Source organism: Panthera onca, chromosome C2, assembly GCF_046562875.1.
Source record: "Panthera onca isolate mPanOnc1 chromosome C2, mPanOnc1 haplotype 2, whole genome shotgun sequence".
NCBI lineage: Eukaryota > Metazoa > Chordata > Mammalia > Carnivora > Felidae > Panthera > Panthera onca.
Window position 1 is genome coordinate 82,488,105 of NC_138347.1, and position 21,677 is coordinate 82,509,781.

The following is a 21,677-nucleotide window of genomic DNA, read 5'->3' on the forward strand; positions in this document are numbered from 1 at the left end:
ATCTTAAAAGAAGTCGGAGGGAAGGAAAACACTACCTACAGAGAAGCAAGGCTAAGAATTACACTACACTTCTCTCCATAAGCCATGCAAGCAAAAGACAGCAGAATGAAATATTTAAAGTCTTGGAAGAAAAAACCCACCAACCTACAATTGTGTATCCAGGAAAATTATCTCTCAAAAGTGAAGGGGAAATACTTTCTGAGACAAACAAAAATTGTGAGAATATGTCATCAGTAGACTTGCCTTTCAAGAAATGTTAGTTCTTCAGAAGGAAGAAAAATGATATAGGTCATAAATCTGCATCTACATAAAGAGCATTAGAGAGGGAATAAATTAAGGTAAAATAAATGTTTTATTTTTCTTATTCTTAACTGATCTAACAGAAAACAATTTGTCCTGTGCTCGCTTCGGCGGCACATATACAGAAGACAATTTGTCCAAAAGAATAATAGTTACGATGTATTCAGTGATTATGGTTTATGGTTAAGTGAATGACAGCAAATATTATAAGGGATAAGAGGGAGGAATTAGGAATCCTTTATCATAAGGTACTGATACTACGCATGAAGCACTATAGTGTTATCTGTTACTGGACTTGGATTAGTTATAAATGTGCACTGCCAACTGAAGGGCAACCACTGAAAGAAGTAAAAAAAGAAATATAATCGATATACTAAGAGAAGAGAAAAAATGGAATCATATAAAATGCTCAATTAAAACCAAAGGCAGAAAAGTAGAATACCAAAAAAAACCCCACAAAAAACAAAAAAAAAAAAAGAAACAAAAAAACAAGGCAATGAAAGCAACAAATAAAAAATAGCAACATAAATAGAAAAGAAAGGGTAGGATTACAAAAATCACGCAGAACCTTAAAATGTGTCCTTTTCACTGTAAATAGAAAACAAAAACAGGTGTTTGGAAAGACTTCTTTAAATACACATGAAGCAATTAAAAAAAAAACTTTAATACATGGCACTTATATCTTAGTTTTGTTTCAAAAAATTTAAAAGCAAAGAGCAGACCCTTCCAAACTACTTATAATTGCTCTCATATTTATTATTAACATAAGCAAATCTATGGGGGCAAAGAATATAGTGAACATTAAGCTACCAGTCTACAGATCGGTCTACATCTGTACATGTCCTCTTATCATTCAATCATATACACATACAGTACGTATGCAAACTATGTCTTGTTAACGTATTTTTCCAGTTTAGCATTATTTTTACATTCACATTGCCATGTTTGCCAATTTGGTATTCAATTTTGCTCATGTACCTTAGTATTTACTTAGTCACCTCCCCATCCTCTTTTATAAATAGCTTTTTCACTATGTAAATGTGAATACAGTTAATTTAATATCAGCCACATTTTTTTCACAGTATTTCCTTAAAATACTTTCCAAAATTGAAACACTGGATCAAAGCACATATATAACTTTTAGAGCTCTTGATAGCTAATTATATATACATATATGTATACACACACACACACACACACACACATATATATATATATATACACACACACATACATAAAGTGCATACATTAAATTGCTCTCAAGAAAACAAAGTGGACTAAGGGAGAAACACATATGCAAAGGAAGGAATGACAGCACATAGTGCCTCCTCTAATCAAACAGGTCAGTACTGGGGAGGAATAAAGGGGCAAAGAGAAATGGGAGAAAGGAAGCAAATGAAGCCAGACAGAAAGACCATGAGGAATTTGTATTTGGCCTTGGATAATGGGAATGGAAAGAACTTTGAGAAGGAGAGCTTTGAAGGGTGGTTAGGAGGCCAGCAGGAGGGATCAGGAGAGAGATACTGTGTGCCTGAACCAGGGCAGTGGGCAACAGAACAGAGGAGGACTCCCGTATGTACGGAGCTATCCAAGAGTTTGATGTCATGACTGGTTCTGTGTGGTATGGCTAAGGTAGAATGGAGTAGGTAAAGCAAAGTGAAGAATCCATCATCACTCTCAAAATTTTATTGAAGACACTTAAACGTAATTGCCTGCTTGCTTGTCTATTTCCTCCATCAGAATGTAAATTCTGTCAAGGCAGGGCATCTTATTCACTATTTTACTTTCCATGCCTGTCAGTGTGCTTAGCATGCTGTAGTTACTCAGTCAATTGTTAAGTGAAATAAATGGGTGGAGAATACCATTTGCTAGGAGAGAAAATAAAAAAGAAGAAACAGGTCTGGATTGAGAACATGTGAGTATAATTTTGAGCCATTTCAACCTCTAGCACAGTACTTAGCAGACAGCAATTTCATTACAAAGAAGTACTGATTATAGGAATAAAGAAATAAATGCAGGCAGGCTATTTTCTTTCTTCTCCTTCCTTCCTTCCTTCCTTCCTCCCTCCCTCCCTCCCTCCCTTCCTTCTCTGTTTCCTTCTCTCTGTTTCCTTCTCCTTTCTTTCCTCCCTACCTCCCTCTATATCTATCTAGCTAGCTAGCTGAAAAGATTTGGAGATTAGGAAATGATATGTCAGGATTTAAAAGGTTTAATCTGAGCTTCTGGCAAAGTACTAACCAAAGACACTAAAGGGTTCGAAACAAGTCTCCTCAAAATGTGCCATTCTGGCATATGGACTGTTCTGAGCTGACGGCAATCAAGACCCTGTGAGTTCAAGAGAAACCTTTGCCCCTCCATTAACTGATGTGAAAATGTTGGGGTTTGGAGCAAACGGTCAAGAAAGAATTCTTGAGGTGTCTTCAGTGCAGAAAGGAGGGTTTTATTAAAGCATGGGACAGGACCTATGGGCAGAAAGAGCTGCAGTGGGTTGTGAGGGATGGCTGATTATATACTTTCAAATTGGGAGGGAGTCAGAGATAGCATAAATCTCCAAGGAACTTGGAAGCAAGGCTTCCAGGACCTTGAGGGGCTAGCTGTTGTTAGGAAAGATCATTTACCAGTGTCTAGTAAAACCCTAGTCATGAGATCCTTAGAATGTATCTCAGTGGGCTATATGCTTGGAGGATGATTGCTGGCATCTCTCTGTGGGGGAGGAGGGACAGGTAGAGATAAAGGAAGTTTCCAAAGGACTTTTTACCTGTTAAAGGTGACTTACAGGATCCTGGAGGTTGGGTTAATATTAAGATAAGGTTGTCTTTTGCCCTCAGCAAAATATGAACACTGAGGCACGTCTCAAGGACTGGTCAATGGGCTGTAAGTTGTAAAGAAATTTGATTTTTTTCTTTTGCCTTTATTGTCCACATCATAAACTATCTAAAAGAATCTAAATTTGGAGCTTTTCCCAGAATAAGAGTTATTATTAGAGATCAATTTTTTCTGAAGTGACCCATCTGTATGGCAGGGCAAATACCTAAATACCCAACATCTGCTCTTCTTCTTGCCCTGTGAAGTGCCCTCCTCCCCGCTGAAGCCCCAGGCCCCTATCCCACTCCTTAGTTCAGGATGGCATACAGATCTCACTTTACCTTTCTGTCTTTGAACCTCTCATGTATGTAGGGGTTCTATACATATGAAATTAAATCTGACTTTCTCGTGTTCATCTGTCTCATCTCAATTTGATTCTGAATCCAGCCAGAAGAACCTTTGAAGGGTAGAGAAAAATTCACCTTAACAATATGATATCTGGTGGTATGCCCAGCCAAGCTGATAGGCACTCAATGAAATAGAAATGGATTTTCCTACGTCAAAATTCATGAACATAATGTTCTAATTTTTTATTCTCATTTTGAAATATGCTATTTCAACACTGAGGGTCAACATCTTTTTTTTTTTTTAATGTTTATTTTTGAGAGAGGGACAGAGCGTGAGTGGGGGAGGGAGGGAGAGGGAGGGAGAGGGAGGGAGAGAGAGAGAGAGAGAGAGAGAGAAGGAGGGAGGAGGGAGGGGGGGGAGGGGGAGGGAGGGAGGGAGGGAGGGAGAGAGAGAGAGAGAGAGAGAGGGAGGGAGGGAGGGAGGGAGGGAGAGAACTAACGAATCTGAAGCAGGCTCCAGGCTCTGAGCTGTCAGCACAGAGCCCGACACAGGGATCGAACTCATGAACCGTGAGATCATGACCTGAGCTGAACACTTAGCCGACTGAGCTACCCAGGCGCCAAGAGAGTCAACATCTTAAAATGTCCCCTCAAAATTATCCATAGAAACACTGACAGGTTCAACTTAAATCCAATGTATAACCATTTCCATAATCTATGTTTTGCTCCTTGGTAAAGCTACTCATTTTCTTAGCAATGCTCAATTTTTACTTTACTTTGATTAAATATTAGAAATACAATGTGACTTTTATGTGTTTTTTATTTCCTACAAGAAAATCATACCATATATTTCAGAGGTCTCCAGGAGATGGTTAACAAAGGCTAAATTGACATTACCAAGAGAAGTGTACTGAGGAAAATATTGTGAATATAAATATACTTGCACATTTTCTTTACTCCTTATGTAAGCTCATAGCCCCACAAAGACCATCAGTGTCCTTTGTATTATCCTTCAAGCATTCCCACTGCACAAAAGGCCTACATCTGGATGTAAATATATCAGGAGAACTCCCATGAGAATTCTCGGCAAGCAGGAGTGCACACAGTGAGTGGGGGTGGGGTGGGCTTTATGTAGCAGCTGTCCCAAAGAAGGGAATTGGAAGAGAATGCAAATCCTTTCTCTCCCAAGCTGTTGGCCTCAATTCAGGCAAGTAATTTGTTTCAGTAGGATTAACTCCCCCACCAAAAATTATCTAATCTTTCTATGTACAGATGCCACCAATATCTTTATAGGTCAATTAATTCTACTGAGGACATTTTTTACATAGTAAAGATAACATAAAGAAATTGAATAAAGACAATTTATAAAGAGAAATATACCTAAGAATTCAAATAGATGATTTGTCCCTTTAAAAATGTTACTGACGAAATAAAAATCTACCCCCTCCAGAACAATTCAATGAATACTCAAAAATGTTAAATCAAATATGCATAAACTATATATATATTTCTACACACACACACACACACACACACACACACACACACACATACACACACGTCAATGAGGATTCTACTAACTCAGGTTTTGGGGGCAAAAGTAAAAACAAGCAATATTCTGACATGACACACACATATAGCGTCTCCATCTGAAAATGACTGTTTTCTTTCATTTTCCTTACTTGCCAGAATGCTGCTAAGAGAGCTTCCTGAGTGATAGAAGGAGAACCTGGTTGTTAAAAAAAAGTCTGTTGCTTAAGAACAAAAAGGGAAGAATCAAAGGCAAAAACAGTCTCCATTGTGGGCCAGTGAAAACTGCCAGTCAGGGCCAGTCTACTTATGTTTGATGCTCTTTTTCCTCTAAGTATCTTTTCCATACTCCCTTGTTTCCCAGAATGTGACAAGACCCTATTCCCCGCCTTTTGTTTTTCAGGTTAGTCAACAAGCATATTTATTTAAAAAGGCTAAAATGTGATGGACAATCATTCAGAGTAATGACTATATTGATATTCATATTAGCTAACACTGGCATTTTTTTAATTTAAAAATAGTAAGATTTGGTAAATATCATCTTCTATATTTTATTACATGTGAGAAAAGGCCAAGCTCAAAGCTGAACTTCCTCTGTCCTCCTAGCTTGAGTCTCCTCAGGTAGGATGGTCGGGGGAAAAAGGACTTGATCAAATAAATTGTCCTACGGGAAGAGGCTCCAGGTGCTAGGAGAACAGATCAGACACAAGAGAGGAACAGAAGGAACTGTGCCATGGGAAAAGGGATGCATAGGCCCCAAAGAAAGGGCTGGGACTGGATGCCTCCTTCCTCAGCCTGCCCAGAACTCCCACCTCTCTCTCACATCTCTGTTCCCAGCTCCTCCCATCCTTTTTTCCACCAACCCCCAACTCTCATATAAGATGTTTTCATCAGTTAATTCCAGAAGTAGACTTGGGCCCATACTGGCTCTGAGGGAGAGCCAAATGATTAATATAAATTAAAAAAAAAAAAAGGTATCTAGCCTCAGTGATATTCTGAGAACAGGGAATTAATACATAAGTAACTTGACGTCCATCGACTGATGAATGGATAAAGAAGATGTATATATGAAAAATAGAATATTACTAGGCAACCAAAAAGAATGAAATCTTGCCATTTGCAACAACATGGATGGAACTAGAGTGTATTTTGCTAAGCGAAGTCAGTCAGTCAGAGAAAGACAAATACCGTATGATTTCACTCATAAGTCTCATATGTAAAATTTAAGAAACAACAGCTAAACATAGGGGAAGGGAAGGAAAAGTAAGATAAAAATAGGGAGGGGGGCAAACCATAAGAGACTCTTATTTTTAATTTTTTTAATGTTTATTTATTTTTGACAGAGAGACAGAGCATGAGTGGGGGAGGGGCAGAGAAAGAGGGAGACATATCATCTGAAGCAGGCTCCAGGCTCTGATCTGTCAGCACAGAGCCTGACGCGGGGCTCAAACTCACACTGCGAGATCATGACCTGAGCCGAAGTCGGAAGCTTAACCAACTGAACCACCCAGGCGCCCAGGAGACTCTTAAATACAGAGAACAAACTGAGGGTTGCTGGAGGGGAGGTGAGTGGGGGGATGGGCTAGATGGGTGATGAGCATTAAGGAGGGCATTGTTGGGATGAACGCCGGGTGCTATATGGAAGTGATGAGTCACTGGGTTCTACTGCTGAAACCAATACCACACTGTATGTTAACTAACTTGTATTTAAATTAAAAAACACCACCACCACCACCAAAACATAGATAATTTGAAAATGTCTTGAACAGGGGTGCTGGGGTACACAGTCAGACTGATTTTCTAAACGTGCATATGCACATTTGGATGACTGAATTTAAATGCAGCATAGCGTGCTCTAGATTTAAATGACTGAGATTTCAAAAATTAGTACACAATCAACAAAACTACTGGCATTTTGGGTATGTAAAAATAGCACAGAATACTGGAATAACCCAAACTGACATGAAGACTACAGCAAATGTCTGTTTTCAATGACTAGTGTACATTCTAATGCAACATAAAAGTTTGTATGTCTCGTGTGAAAACTATGTCATACTGGAATATTATACTTATGCCACTGAGGCTTAACTCTGGGTGTACATCAAAAATAGCCCCACCCACAATGATTCTGTGAGTTTGGGCCCAGATGTCTGTATTTTTACAAGTTTCTTAGGTGATTCTGACACATACTTCCATCTAAGACACAGTGACTGTCTTAGAGGATGTTAAATATTATTCCACTCAACTCCCAATGTACTCTGCTTAGTCACAGCAAAATGTTAAGATCTCACACATAAAGCTGCTTTGCTTACAAATCCATTACTAATCTCATCATCTCCCTGGGTTAGTTTTTATTTGATGAGTACCACAGCAGCACTTAAAAAAAAAAATTAAACTTTGCTTCTCATACCACCACATGAAGTTATTAAAAACTAACACTTGAAATAAGTATTTAAGAGGTAATAAATTCAGAGGTGAGCTGGGAACTAGGTGTTTACTTTCAAAGTAAAACTATCAATCCACAGCAGTATGGAATAAAGAACAGGAAGGAGTGAAGTCAGGAATAGAAAGGGGAAGCTAGATGGTCATCAGATTCCTCCTGAAACATGTTTTCATGATTTTTTTTTTTACACTGATAACAACTCACCATGTATGCTCATGTTTGAACAGAAAAAAGTATTCCCTCAAGACATAATCGATATTCATCATATATTTTGTATAATCTATGAAACTGTTAATCAAAAACTAACACTAAGAATCAAAAGCTGATTATACTATTTGGATGCCATGGGCCAGTTTCTTCACCTCAATTTATTTCTTTTGATTTTTCATCTACATAAAAAAAAAAACAAATTTATGAACATACCTTGGGTCAAGAAGACTCCTCAAAAACTTGAAAAGCAAAACCTGGTTCTGAATAAAAAAAAAACAATTAAAAATACGATTAAATATTAAAGAACATATTTTCAAACTATGCCATGGTAAAGAATGACTCTAAAAAATCTCTAAAGTGCACACAATTCCATTAAGTCTTCTGTACAGATCTAAGAAATTCTAAAGACTCATTTGGAGGTCATTTCCTCTCAGTAATTCAAATCATTGTCACACATTCCATTTTGAGTGCAGAAGAAACACAAATACCTTGTTATTGCAAAAAAAAAAAAAAAAAAAAAAAAAAGCCTTCTATTAAGGCATATATCCCCTCGCAGTTCTCAGCACAAGGACCCTGAGACCAGCAGATGCTCTGAACTACTCTGCAGATAGTGGGCTCTAGCTACACGGACGGGTTCAGATTGCTTCACCTGGGCCTCCTTGTGATAATGGCCTATTGCAAGGCAATTAATCTAAGTAGGGTAGGAGCTTGAGGCCCAAATAACAACCACCACCAAAAAAAAATCCAACTCCCCAATGTAATCAACTACAGAAGAGATGGCACACTGCAACATTTTAGCAATTAATATGCCATAAAATCTGGGTGCTGTTTCTTCCACTTATTAGCTGTGTGACTTTGTGTAAGTCACTGACTCTCTCAGCAATTCAGTTTACATATGTGAAAAAAGAGAACGACAGTATCTTTTCTTTCCTCTGCACAGGGTGTAGAGAATTAAATGAGATACACCTTAAAATACACTATGGAGGCACCTGAGTGGCTCATTCATTTGAGCATCTGACTCTTGATTTCGGCTCAGGTCATGATCCCATGGTCGTGAGATCAAGTGGTCATGATCCCAGGATCATGGGATCGAGCCCCTTGTTGGGCTCTGTACTGAGCATAGAGCCTGCTTGAGATTCTCTCTTCCTCTCCCTCTTCCCCTCTTCCTTGCTCACATGCTCTCTCTCTCTAAAAGATAATAATAAAATAAAATAAAATAAAATAAAATAAAATAAAATAAAATAAAATAAAATAAATGAATTAATATAAATAATGTTTTAAGTTCTTAGGAAAGCTAAGCAAAATTATTATAACTTAGTTTTTCTTTTTGATACATTCAAACTTCACGTATATAAAGCAGGGGAGTCTCCAAACTAGAAAGGATCAATGTAATTTAGAATATGAGATTTTAAATACATTTATCAGTCTTTGATTTTCTATCTTTTCCCTAGTCTACAATTTTGTTTCATTTTATATGACTTTCCTTCTGGTTATAACCTAATATTCTGGCTTTTTTTTTTTTTCATCTCAAGAATTCTAAAAACGAGTGGTCAGAAGCATTATCTCTTGCCACCAAAAGTAAAGGTGCTTTATAAAATTTGTGTAGGATTCTCTCATATTCAGTAAAGCATTGCAATAAAATACCTCATTTCTTTAAAAGAAATGTGTGAAGACTCCACAAACAGTCCACAATCAAATAGCCACCCTTTTTAAAATCTATGACACTTCAGCTTTTATAGGTTTGCCTGATGAGTGACATTATATTTATTTACTTGGTCTCTCTGCCTCTAAGTATCGTTAGAGACTAAGAGAACTAGAAAATCCGGCACTGGATAACCTTACATTTTAAATGACAGTAACAACACTAAAGGTCAAGAAATACATTAGAAACTGATGACTTTTAAAGGGGGGGTGGCTCTGTGATTTGAGAAGAGTTTTATCAGAAGTATCCTCCTGTCCCCACCACTAGAATGGACAGGATGACTCTCTATGTACTTCCTCAGTATCTTGGGCAATGCTCTATATCATTCAAGTCCAACTATTCTGCAACTGTCTTTTGGCTTCTCTTCTTCCTTCAGCATAGGAATACATGTTTATGTTTTTTCCTCAGCACTAACAGTGTTTTTGGTCCACAGCAGGTACATAATATTTATTGAATTCATGGACGTGTCTTTATCTTGAGTTAATGAACCTAATCATGCTGGGCAGCCAAGCCTGATGTCTGGGAGTCACCTTTAAACTCTCCCATCACTTTCAATTCATTTCTAAGTCCCACATGTTTTACTTCACAAACACATCCTGAACCCACCCACACCACTGTCACTGACTTAGTACCCCTCCTCACCATCTTCTGCCTGGAACTTTCACCTTCTAACTGGTCTACATGGTCTCTGTCCTCCATCCTCTCTTTGCTAGTCTGTTCCATACACTACAAAGTTAACTTTCTGTAAAATCAATCTAGCGATGACCTTCTTTTGCTGAAAAACTTGAGTAATTCTCTAGGACACAGAAGACACAGTACCATTTCTTAGCACTACACATAAAATTGTTCAGTATCAGAGCTCAAACTCTATTTTCTGGCCTCAATACTTTTAACTCCTCCCTCCAACAGACCTTTTCTGGCTTAACCTAATGCTCCTCCAGGCATCATCTCCGGCATGTCATACTTCACAAAGACCTGGCCGTTATCTGGATATACATATTGCCTTGTGCCTTCAAGTCTTAACATACCCAAGGCCTTCTATCTAGAAAGTGCTTCTCAATTCTCTGCCTAGAAAACTGATGCCAATCACTCAAGACCCAGCCCAGGCATTTCTGGGAGCTCTTGTCTGACCTCACAGTTGGCGGTCTCTTCTTACTCCTCTTGTTCCTACAGTATTTTGCCCCTGTGTCTGGTGTAGCACTTATAACCTTGCATTTTGGTTATATAAGTGCTTCTTTCCTCCACAAGAAAAATTAAAAGACTGCATTTTTATTTGTCACCCAAGGCCTACCATACTGTGGTACATCGTGGGGCCATAAGTGTTTAAGTTAATAAATTCCATCTTTGTCTCTCATGCCAGCTGCCCCCACCTCACTGCTTTGGTTTTCATCTTGTATAGTTATCCCCTCCTACAATCACTGCCACTTGGGGACTCTGGGTCATGCTTTATGTTGCTGTCATTGTCCTATTGTCTACCTCTATCACTTGAGGCCATAATGACAATGTACAAAACTCACTACTAGCACTGCAATGATAGTGACAAGTGGAATAGTAAGTCCACTAAATAGTATTTCAAACTGAGCATCTCAATATTCGACATTAATATAACTGTATTGTAGTTAAGATTTTCCAAAAATTCTAAATAGTCAGCATTAACCCACTTTGAGAATTACACATCTGAATGAATAATAAATAACATAAGCCTCAAAGAGAATACAGCTATAGTTCCTATAGCCAAAAAAAAAAAAAAAAAAAAGGGGGGGGGGAGGGGGATCTTCTGTGGATTACAAATTCTAGAATAAGTATAGGGTACAGTTCTGTTTCTGTGATGTTACTATTTAATATGCAGAAAGATGAACTCCCTTGTTTCTAGATGTAGAGATTATCACACAGATGTAGAGATTATCACACAACTGCTCCCAAATATACACATACACAGTGCAGAAACTGCTTAAATGGCAACTATCTATTGAAGAAATTACCACAATCAAAAGCTCATAGGTGGATATTCAATAATTGTCTCTCTACTACATGTTTCTTCCCCATATATTTTTGCAATATTTACCTGAAGTTTTTTAATGACTATTTCAATCTGTTCAGAAAAGTGAGTAGCAACCAGCTCTGCAGCTTTACAGGGCTTCAGGGACACAAGTTCCTAAAGTGAAAGAGAAAGAGAAAATGATCTTTAATGTTAAGTTTAAATAGAATTTCCATAGATGTGAAGCATGATTACGTACTTCAGCATTTTCAAGAGCTTCTACACTGCACTTCAGAAGACCTCACTATAAGGTCTCAATTTAAAGGCACATTGCAAATAAACAAAATTAGAAATATGCCATGTAAAAAATTAGATTTTGATATAAAAGGTAAGTCAGAATGTTTAGTAAATGAAAGCACTAAAACTCTGGATTTAAGCCTTGATATCTACAGGATGAACAGAGGGAACAAAAGCTTTCCCAAATTTCCTGCCGGTGAATTTCACCCTGGAGCTTAAAGTAATAATTTGAAACAAGGAAAAGAAGAAGAGTATAGTTGCAAATTTTCTAGCTACGAATTTGAAAACTTTACTTCTGATGCCAGTGGATTTTGAAACAAGGAGTATCTTAAAACAATGTAAGATCACAAGTCTTAAATGAGACTAAGAGGTTGACCACTGTTTATTAACTGCTGTTAATAAGATCCATTTCTGTCAAATTTAAGACTTCCAATCTGCCCCCTCCTTGAACCTTCCTAGACATTCCTGGCTACTTATGTTCCTGAAACTCTCTTCTAACTTGTTTTCTGTAACCTACTCATCTACCATTCCAATTGCATGTTCACATTGATAAAATGCAAACACTGACTAGAGATCAACATGGTAAATTGTCAAATAAAAATTAGACAAGTTATGGTGACTGCAGTAACAGTCAATTAACAGTTAGCAATGAGAAAAAAACCTACATTGATTTTTAGCTACTAAAGAAACTGAATGAATACTCAAAATTTTTCCATATGGAAAACTCCAGGCCCAAACAGCTTCCCTGGTGAGTTCGAGCAACTATTTAAGGAAGAGACAATTTCCAACATTAATTAGCCTCTTACAGAGAACAAGAAAAACAACAACTTCAGCACATTTTATAACACTAGCAAAATTTTTGATACCTAAACCCAATAGGACAATATAAGAAAGGAGAACTACAGATCAGTCTTAATCATGAACATTGATATAAGCATCCTAAAACAAAACAAAATCCAATAATATTTAAAAGGTAAGATCAGGATCAAGTTGCATTTATCCACAGAACTCAAGTATGATTTAATATCAGTAAGATTTACCATAAATATAGAATAAGAAAGAAAAGGTGAAAAATTCCTTCATGAAAAAACTGTTAGCATACCAGAAAGAGAAGACTTCCATAAAATAAATAAAAGGATACAGAGTCTGACACAATATACTTACAACCTGGGAGGGAAGGGACTAAAGAATGGGCTCAAACTTAAGTGACCATCAACCTAACATAGACTGCTATGTGCATAAGATGTTACATATGAGCCTAAGGTAACCACAAATCAAAAACCAGTAATAGGTATGCAAAAAATAAAGTACAAGGAATCCAAGTATATCACTAAACAGAGTCGACAAACCATGAAAGAAAAGAGCATTAGAACAAAGGAACAGAGAAAAACTACAAAAACAACCATAAGATGCATAACAAACAATAGTATGTAAATACCTATCAATAATTACTGTGAATGCAATGGGTTGGATGCTCCAATCAAAAGACACAGGGTGACAGAATGGATAAAAAACAAGATCCATTTATATGCTGCCTATAAGAGATTCATTTCAGACCTAAAGACACATGCAGATTGAAAGTGAAGGGATAGAAAGGAATTTATTATGCAAATAAAAGTAAAAAGAAAGCTGAGGTAGCTTTCTTTAATTTATTTTGGACAAACTAGACTTTAAACAAAGAGTGTAAAAAGAAACCAAAAAAAAAAAAAAAAAGACACTATATAAAGGGAACAATCCAATAAGATACAACAATTGTAAATATTTATGCAAGCAACATGAAAGCACCCAAATACATAAAGCAGTTAGTAACAAACAGAAAGTAACTGATAGTAACACAATAATAGGGAAATTTCACACCCCACTTACATTAGTGGACAAGATGGTCTAAACAGAAAATCAACAAGGAAATAGTAGTTTTGAATGACACGTTGAACCAGATAGATTTAACAGATATATTCAGAACATTGTACCCTATAACAGCAGAATACACATTTTTTTCAAATGGCACATGAAACATTCTCCAGAGTAGATCATATGTTAGGCCGCAAGTCTAAACAAATTCAGAAAGATTGAAATGCATCTTTTCCAACCACGATGTTATGCAACTAGAAATTGACCAAAAGAAAGAGTGTGGAAAGACCACAAATACATGGAGTTAAATAACATGTTACTAAACAATGAATGGGTCGACCAAGAAACAAGAGTAAATAAAAAAACATGGAAAATGAAAATGAGAACACAAGGTCCAAAAGCTTTGAGATGCAGCAAAAGCTGTTGCATATAACAATACAAGCCAACCTCAAGAACCAAGAAAAATCTCAAATAAACAACATAATCTTATATCTAAGGAGCTAGAAAAAGAACAACAAAGAAAACCCGAAACAGTAGAAGGAAGGAAAAAAAGATCAGAGCAGAAATAAATGATATAGAAACTAAAATAAACAGAGCAGAACAATGAAACCAGGAGCCGGTTGTTTGACACAAATCAACAAATTGATAAACTTTAAGTCAAACTCATCCAAAAAACAAAACAGAAAAAAAAAAATGGAGAGGGCTCAAATAAACAAAATCAAAAATGAAAGAGGAGAAATAACAGACACCACAGAAAAACAAACTGTAAGAGAATATTATGAAAAATTATATGACAACAAATTGGACAACCTAGAAGAAATGGATAAATTCCTAGAAACATATAATCTCCAAAAACTGAATTAGGTAGGAACAGAAAATTTGGACAGATCAATAACCGGCAATGAAATTGAATCAGTAATCAAAAAACTCCCTACAAACAAAAGTCCAGGACCAGATGGCCTCACAGGTGAATTCTACCAAACATTTAAAGAAAAGTTAATACCTATTCTTCTCAAACTATTTCAAAAATCAGAAGGGAAAGGGGCACCCAGGTGTCTCAGTCGGTTGAGCATCCAACTTCAGGTCACGATCTCACGGTTTGTGAGTTTAGGCCCCACGTCAGGCTCTATGCTGACAGCTAGGAGCCTGGAGTCTGCTTCGGATTCTGTGTCTCCCTCTCTCTCTGCCACTTCCCTGATCCTGCTGTGTCTCTCTCTCACTCTCTCAAAAATAAACATTAAAAAAAAATTAGAAGGGCAAGGAAAGCTTCCAAATTCATTCCAGCATTCTCTGATACCAAAACCAGATAGAGACCCAATGAAAAACAGAACTACAGTTCAATATCTCTGACAAACACACATGCAAAAATTCTCAACAAAATATTGGCAAACTGAATCTACCAATATATTAAAAACATCATTCACCACGATCAAATGGGGTATATTATATTCCCAGTACGCAAGGGTGGTTCAACATTCACAAAACAATCAACATGATACATCACATCAACTAGAAAAAGGATAAAAACCATATGACCATTTCAATAACTATAGAAAAAGCACTTTAAAGTACATTCGTTCATAATAAAAACCCTCAACAAAGTACGTTTACAGGGAACGTATCTCATCATAATAAAGGCCATAGATGAAAAATCCACAGCTGACATCATACTCAATGGTGAAACAGGGAGCTTTTCCCCTAAAATCAAGAACAAGAGAAGGATGTCCACTCTCACCACTTTAATCAACATAGTACTACAAGTTCTAGCCACAACAATCAGACAAGGAAAAGAAATAAAAGGCATCCAAACTGGTAAGGAAAAAGTAGAACTTTCACTATTTGCAGATGACATGATACTATATATTATAGAAAACGCTAATGACTCTACCAAAAAACTACCAGAACGGGTAAATGGATTCAGTAAGGTCACAGGATACAAAATCTATATATAGAAACTTATTGCTTTTCTATACACTAATAGTGAAGTAGCAGAAAGAGAAATTAAGAAAACAATCTCATTTATAACTGCACCCAAGATAATTCAATACCTAGGAATAAACTTAACTAAGGAGGTAAAAGACCTATACTCTGAAAACTATAAAACACTGATGAGAGAAATTGAAGATGACAAAAACAACAAATGGATATTCCAAGCTCATAGATTTGAAGAATAAATACTATTAAAATGTCCAAACTACTCAAAGCAATCTATAGATTTAGTGCAATCCCTACCAAAATACCAAAAGCATTTTTCACAGAACTAGAACAAACAATCCTTAAATTTGTATGAAAGCACAAAAGACTCCAAAGAAGAACAAAACTGGTGGTATCAATCTCAGATTTCAAGATACACTACAAAACTGTAGTAAAGACAGTATAGTACTGACACAAAAACAGACACATAAAAACAGACCAAAGAAACAGAATAGAGAACCTAGAAACAAACCCACCAATATATGGTCAATTAATCTTCGACAAAGGAGGCAAGAATACGCAATAGAAAAAAGACAGCTTGGGGCGCCTGGGTGGCTCAGTCGGTTGAGCGGCCGACTTCGGCTCAGGTGACGATCTCGCGGTCCGTGAGTTCGAGCCCTGCGCCGGGCTCTGGGCTGATGGCTCAGAGCCTGGAGCCTGCTTCCGATTCTATGTCTCCCTCTCTCTCTGCCCCTCCCCCGTTCATGCTCTGTCTCTCTCTGTCTCAAAAATAAATAAAATGTTAAAAAAAAAAATTAAAAAAAAAAAGAAAAAGAAAAAAGACAGCTTCTTCAACAAATGGTGCTGGGAAAACTGGACAGCTACACACAAAAGAATGAAATGGGACCACTTTCTTACACCATACACAAAAATGAACTCAAAATAGATTAAGGACCTAAATGTCAGACCTGAAACCATAAAAATCCTACAAGAGAACCCAGGCAGTAATTTCTGTGACATTGGCCATAACAACATTTTCCTAGATATGTCTCCTGAGGCAAGAGAAAAACAAAAACAAAAATAAGCTATTGGGACTACATCAAAATAAAAAGCTTCTGCACAGCAAAGGAAATCGTCAACAAAACAAAAAGACAACCTACTGAATGGGAGAAGATATTTACAAGTGACTTTTCCAATAAAGGGTTAGTACCCAAAATACATAAAGAAATTTGTATAACTCAACACCAAAAAAACAAATAATACAATTAAAAATGGCCACAAGACATCAACAGACATTTCTGCAAAGATGACATACAGATGGCAAACAGACATATGAAAAGATGCTCAACATCACTTATCACCAGGGAAATGCAAATCAAAACCACAATGAGGTATCCCCTCATACCTGTCAGAATGGCTAAAATCAAAAACACAAGACACAGCAAGCATTGGTGAGGATGTGAAGAAATAGGCACCCTAGTGCACTGTTGGTAGGAATGCACACTGATGTGGAAAATAGTGTGGAAGTTCCTCAAAAAATTAAAAATAGCACTACTGTATGATACAGTAATTCCACTACTGGTTATTTATCCAAAGAAGATGAAAACACTAATTTGAAAAGATATATGAACCCCTATATCTACTGCAGCCTCATTTACAATAGCCAAATTACGGGAAAGGTCCAAGTGTCTTTTGACAGATGAATGGATAAAGAAAAGATGGTATACACTGGAATATTATTCAGCCATAAAAAAGAATGTAATCTTGCCATTTGCAACAACATGGAGAGAGTATAATGCTAAGTAAAATAAATCAGTCAGAGAAGGACAAATACCATATAATTTCACTCGTATGGAATTTAAGAAACAAAACAAAGGAAAAAGGAGACAAACCAAAAAACTAAAAAAGCTATAGAGAACTGAAGGTTACTAGAACAGAGATGGGTGGGGGATGGGTGGAATAGATGGAGATTAAAGAGTACACTTACCACGATGAGCATGGAGTAATGTACAGAACTGATGAATCACTATATTGTACACATGATATAATATAATATAGTGTGTTAACTATATTGGAATTAAAATTTAGAAATTAAGAAATAAAAGTATAAAAGGTCAAGAATAGCCAATACTCTTGGGGCACCTAGGTAGCTCAGGTGGTTAAATGTCCAACTCTTGATTTTGGCTCAGGTCATGATCTCACTGTTTGTGGGTTCAAGCCCCACATTCAGCTCAGCAGTGACAGAGCCTGCTTGGGATTCTCTTGTTCCCTGCCCCTCCCCCACTCACACGCATATGCTCACTTGCTCTTTTTCTCAAAATAAATAAATAAATTTTTAAAAATAGCCAACACTCCCTTAAAGATGTCAAGATTTATTATAAAGCAGTAATATTTAATAGTGCTGTACCAATGCAGAGACAAATAGAGCAGTGAAGCAGAATAGAGTGCTGGAAAACAAACATATACATCCTTGATATACTCCTGACAAAGTAACACTGTTGAACAATGGAGAAAGGTAACCTTTTAAAATAGCTAACCGTTGCTGGGAAAACTGGACATCCATATTTTAAAAACTAATTGGACACCCCTCTTACATCTGTACAAAAACTGCTTTCAAGTGCACCTAAGATTCAAAAACAAAACCAAAATAAACAAGAAAGCTCTTAGACAATAATATAGGAGAATTTCTCCTTCAGTCTAGAAGGAAAAAACTGATTTGCTTACTTAAAAAAAAAAAACTTTTCTTAAAAAGAACTACATAAAAAAGCCACAGAGTGAAAGATAACTATAACACGTATCACTGAAAAAAGACTAATATCCAGGATGCGTGAAATTCTCCTATAAGTACAAGAGACATTCTAATAGAAAAATGGGCCAAAGACTTGAACTGACACATCACAGAAAGAGAATTTAAATGGCTAATAAACAATGAAAGGCTATCAATCTCATTAGTAATTAAGGGTATGCAAGTTTTAAACATAATAAAATATCCTTATACATGCACTAGATTGGCAAAATCTTATTTTTTAAAAATTTTTTTAACTTATTTTGAGAGAGAGAGAGACAGACAGACAGACAAAGAGACAAAGAGAGAGCAGGGGAGGGACAGGGGAAACGGAGAGACAGAATCCCAAGTAGGCTCTGCACTGTCAGCACAGAGCCCGATGCAGGGCTCAAACTCATGAACCAGGAGATCATGACCTGAGCCAAAATCAAGAGTTGGACACTTAACCAACTGAGCCACCCAGGCGCCCCTAGATTGGCAACATTTTAAAGTCTAACGAGGATAAAGAGCTAATGGAAAATCTCATACAATGCCAGCATCTGGTGAAGTTGAATATACTTATCCCAGTTAACTGGCAATTATAGGCCCAAGAGTAGAGATTGTCAAATGTTATTGGCATGTATCAAAATCACCTGGAGGGCTTATTGAACCATAATGCTGGGCCCCAACTCCAGAGTTTCTGATTCACTAGGTGTGAGAAAAGACTGAAACTACCTTTCTATCAAGTTCTCAGCTGATGCTGTAATGCTAGGCTGCTCTCAAGAAATGCTGTGCTTAAGATGCATGTATAATGATCACAGAATGACTATTTTTATTTTATTTTATTTTTAATTTTTTTAACGTTTTTTATTTATTTTTGAGACAGGGAGAGACAGAGCATGAACAGGGGAGGGTCAGAGAAAGGGAGACACAGAATCTGAAACAGGCTCCAGGCTCTGAGCTGTCAGCACAGAGCCCGATGCAGGGCTTGAACTCACGGACCGTGAGATCATGACCTGAGCCGAAGTCGGCCGCCCAACCGACTGAGCCACCCAGGTGCCCCCAGAATGACTATTTTTAATAGAAACTAGAAAGAATAGAAATGTTCACTAACAGTAGAAATGAATAAATTTTAATATACTTGTAAAATGGAATACTACACAAGAATTAAAATGAACCACAGCTACCTACAACAGAATATACAAACTTCATAGAGTAGAACTTCATTTACTGAAGTTCAGAAAAAGGCAAAACAAACATGTCTTTTTAGGGATGCAGGCGTGTACAGTAGCAATATATAGAAAGGCAGGAGATTATCAGAAAAACATGGGATTATCAGGATCCTGGGCATATTAGGGGAAGCAAGAGACTCTGATCAGGAAAGGATACACAAAAAGAGTCTGGTGTATTGGAAGTAACTCAATTTCTTGACCTGGGCCTGGGACGTTTCCTTTTTAGTATATGTGCTGCCGAAGCGAGCATAGGACGTTTCCTTTTTAAATGTATTAAGTTGTACATTTGTTTTATGAACTTTTTGGGGATGCTTACATATTTTAAAATGAAAAATATTTTTAAAAATCTAACGAAACATGTTTTGTCCATATTGGAAAAAGCATCGAAACTAGCAATTCTTTACCTGGAATCCACAGGCCCAATCTAAGAATGCCTTTTAGGGAGTCTATGGACCCCTGCAATAATAAACAAAATTATGTATCTGTGCACATGCACAATATTATGTGCCACAGGTCCAAATCTTTCATTAGATTCTCACAAGAGGTCTATAACTCCAGAGTATTAAGAAATCTATACACTGTGTATACTGTCAGAAAATTTTATGATGAGGATGTTTCCCCCTACACATTGAATATTGACTTTATTCACATTACTGCAGCCACAGAAGTCCTTCAACAAAAAAATCTGTATGTTTGTAATTGTGGCCTTAAGAGATATTAAAAAGTTCAAGGTGAAAAAATGTGCAGATGTGGAGAAAACAGTCAGCAGAAATAATTGTTGTGCAACAAAAACCCTTCTAGTTTCTCCAATATGAGTTTTCTGCTGAGTAATTTGTTTGCTCATTGATTAATTCATCACGTTTCACATTATGCAGAGACATAGCTCCATTTTCCGATGTCTGGAGTCCATGTGCTCAAACCACTGCATAATGCAGATGAAGTGAAACGAAGAATGAGCCATAATGTAACTATGGGGACAAAGGGGATGATGAAAGGAAAAAGAATACAAAATGATTAAAGGAAAAAAGATACAACTGAAAATAGGGAAAGGTTTTCTTGAGTTCTTTCCACCAAGATATATTCATTCATCTTGTTAGCAGGAATATGGTAACATTAAATAACATCTATGTTCTCAATCCTACAGATAAAAAAGTGTGGCAATTACTTCAGACCACATATCTGGTGATTGACTGAGCCACCTTGCACACCACATGTTTCCCATAAGATGCTGTTCACATTTCTGATCTCTCTAAACTTTATAACCATTGGGAACTAGAACAAAGAATTCACATCACAAGCAATGTTTCAGAGCTCATCCTTTCTTATCATTTTCCATATGGATGACATTTTTTTTAAAAGATACTGAATAATCATATCTTTCACTACATCTCTAAACCCATCACCAGAAGTTCCCCCATCAGCTGACCCTTGCTACAGGAAGAAAAACTTTGTAATCTCTTATCTCCAAAACTAGGATTATCTCAGCATCTTTTGTCATAGTTTTTTTTTTTTTTTTCAATTACCAGTAATCCATAAAACAGAATAGATTCAAAAAACCTATAGATCTGTTGGTTTCTGAGGTGTTGTGTACATGATGAACCTAAGGAAATGAACGTGAGAACTGATTCCGGGACCTCTCTTCAGATTCATCGTGATCACATGTATCAGTCTCTCCACTTAAGCATCTATAAGCTTGTTTTTTAAAAAGAAGTTCTTGCTCTAAAGTCAACTCCCGTATTCTTGTAAAACAGCATGCATAAAGAAAATCAGAAACATTGTTCTGTTACATATGGAGAGGGAAATACATCAGAGAGAATAATGTACTGCAGTAATGTTTCTAAAAGTCCACTGGGTGACTGGGGGGAATGGCTCCCTATCACATATCAGGTGCAAAGACCAGTACTACTCTCAGAATCATTCTAAGAAGGCTGTAAGAACCCACTAATATTCCAGTTTGTCAACCAGCTGATTGAACTTAGGTTATTTTCAGAAGTTATGATATAATACATTGTATATGACATGGACTTTATGAATACGAGGTAAAATAAATTATGTGAAAAAAGTTAATTTTCAATTAGATCAACTTAATAATATGACACCTGCTATTGCTTAGTTAGCATACACTTAATTTGGGAGATATCCATCCAAATGGGGAAGTTTAAGAAACTTTGTTGGCTCAGCACCTCAATATGATCCATTGCTTTCTGCCATACAGACTGCTTTTCCTCTGCACTGTGTCCAGGAATGGATAAGATGTTGTGAATGTAGTTAAAGACTTCTTCCTGAAAAACACAAGGCAATATA

General features: G+C 36.8%; 1 protein-coding gene across 4 annotated transcripts in view; it reads right to left on the reverse strand.

Annotated features, from left to right (window-relative positions):
* VPS8 (VPS8 subunit of CORVET complex) overlaps window positions 1–21,677 on the reverse strand; it is a 250,782-nt gene that overhangs the window by 98,026 nt on the left and 131,079 nt on the right. For all 4 annotated transcript variants that reach the window (XR_013557963.2, XR_013557964.2, XM_060639415.3 and 1 more), the window contains exons 33-35: window positions 21,557–21,655; window positions 11,403–11,492; window positions 7,849–7,895 (exon numbers count right to left, since the gene is read on the reverse strand). Coding sequence is in view for 2 of the 4 variants with exons in the window: in XM_060639415.3 (XP_060495398.1) it covers window positions 7,849–7,895; window positions 11,403–11,492; window positions 21,557–21,655 (236 nt within the window). In the remaining 2 variants the exon portion in view is untranslated. The remainder of the gene's footprint in view (window positions 1–7,848; window positions 7,896–11,402; window positions 11,493–21,556; window positions 21,656–21,677) is intronic.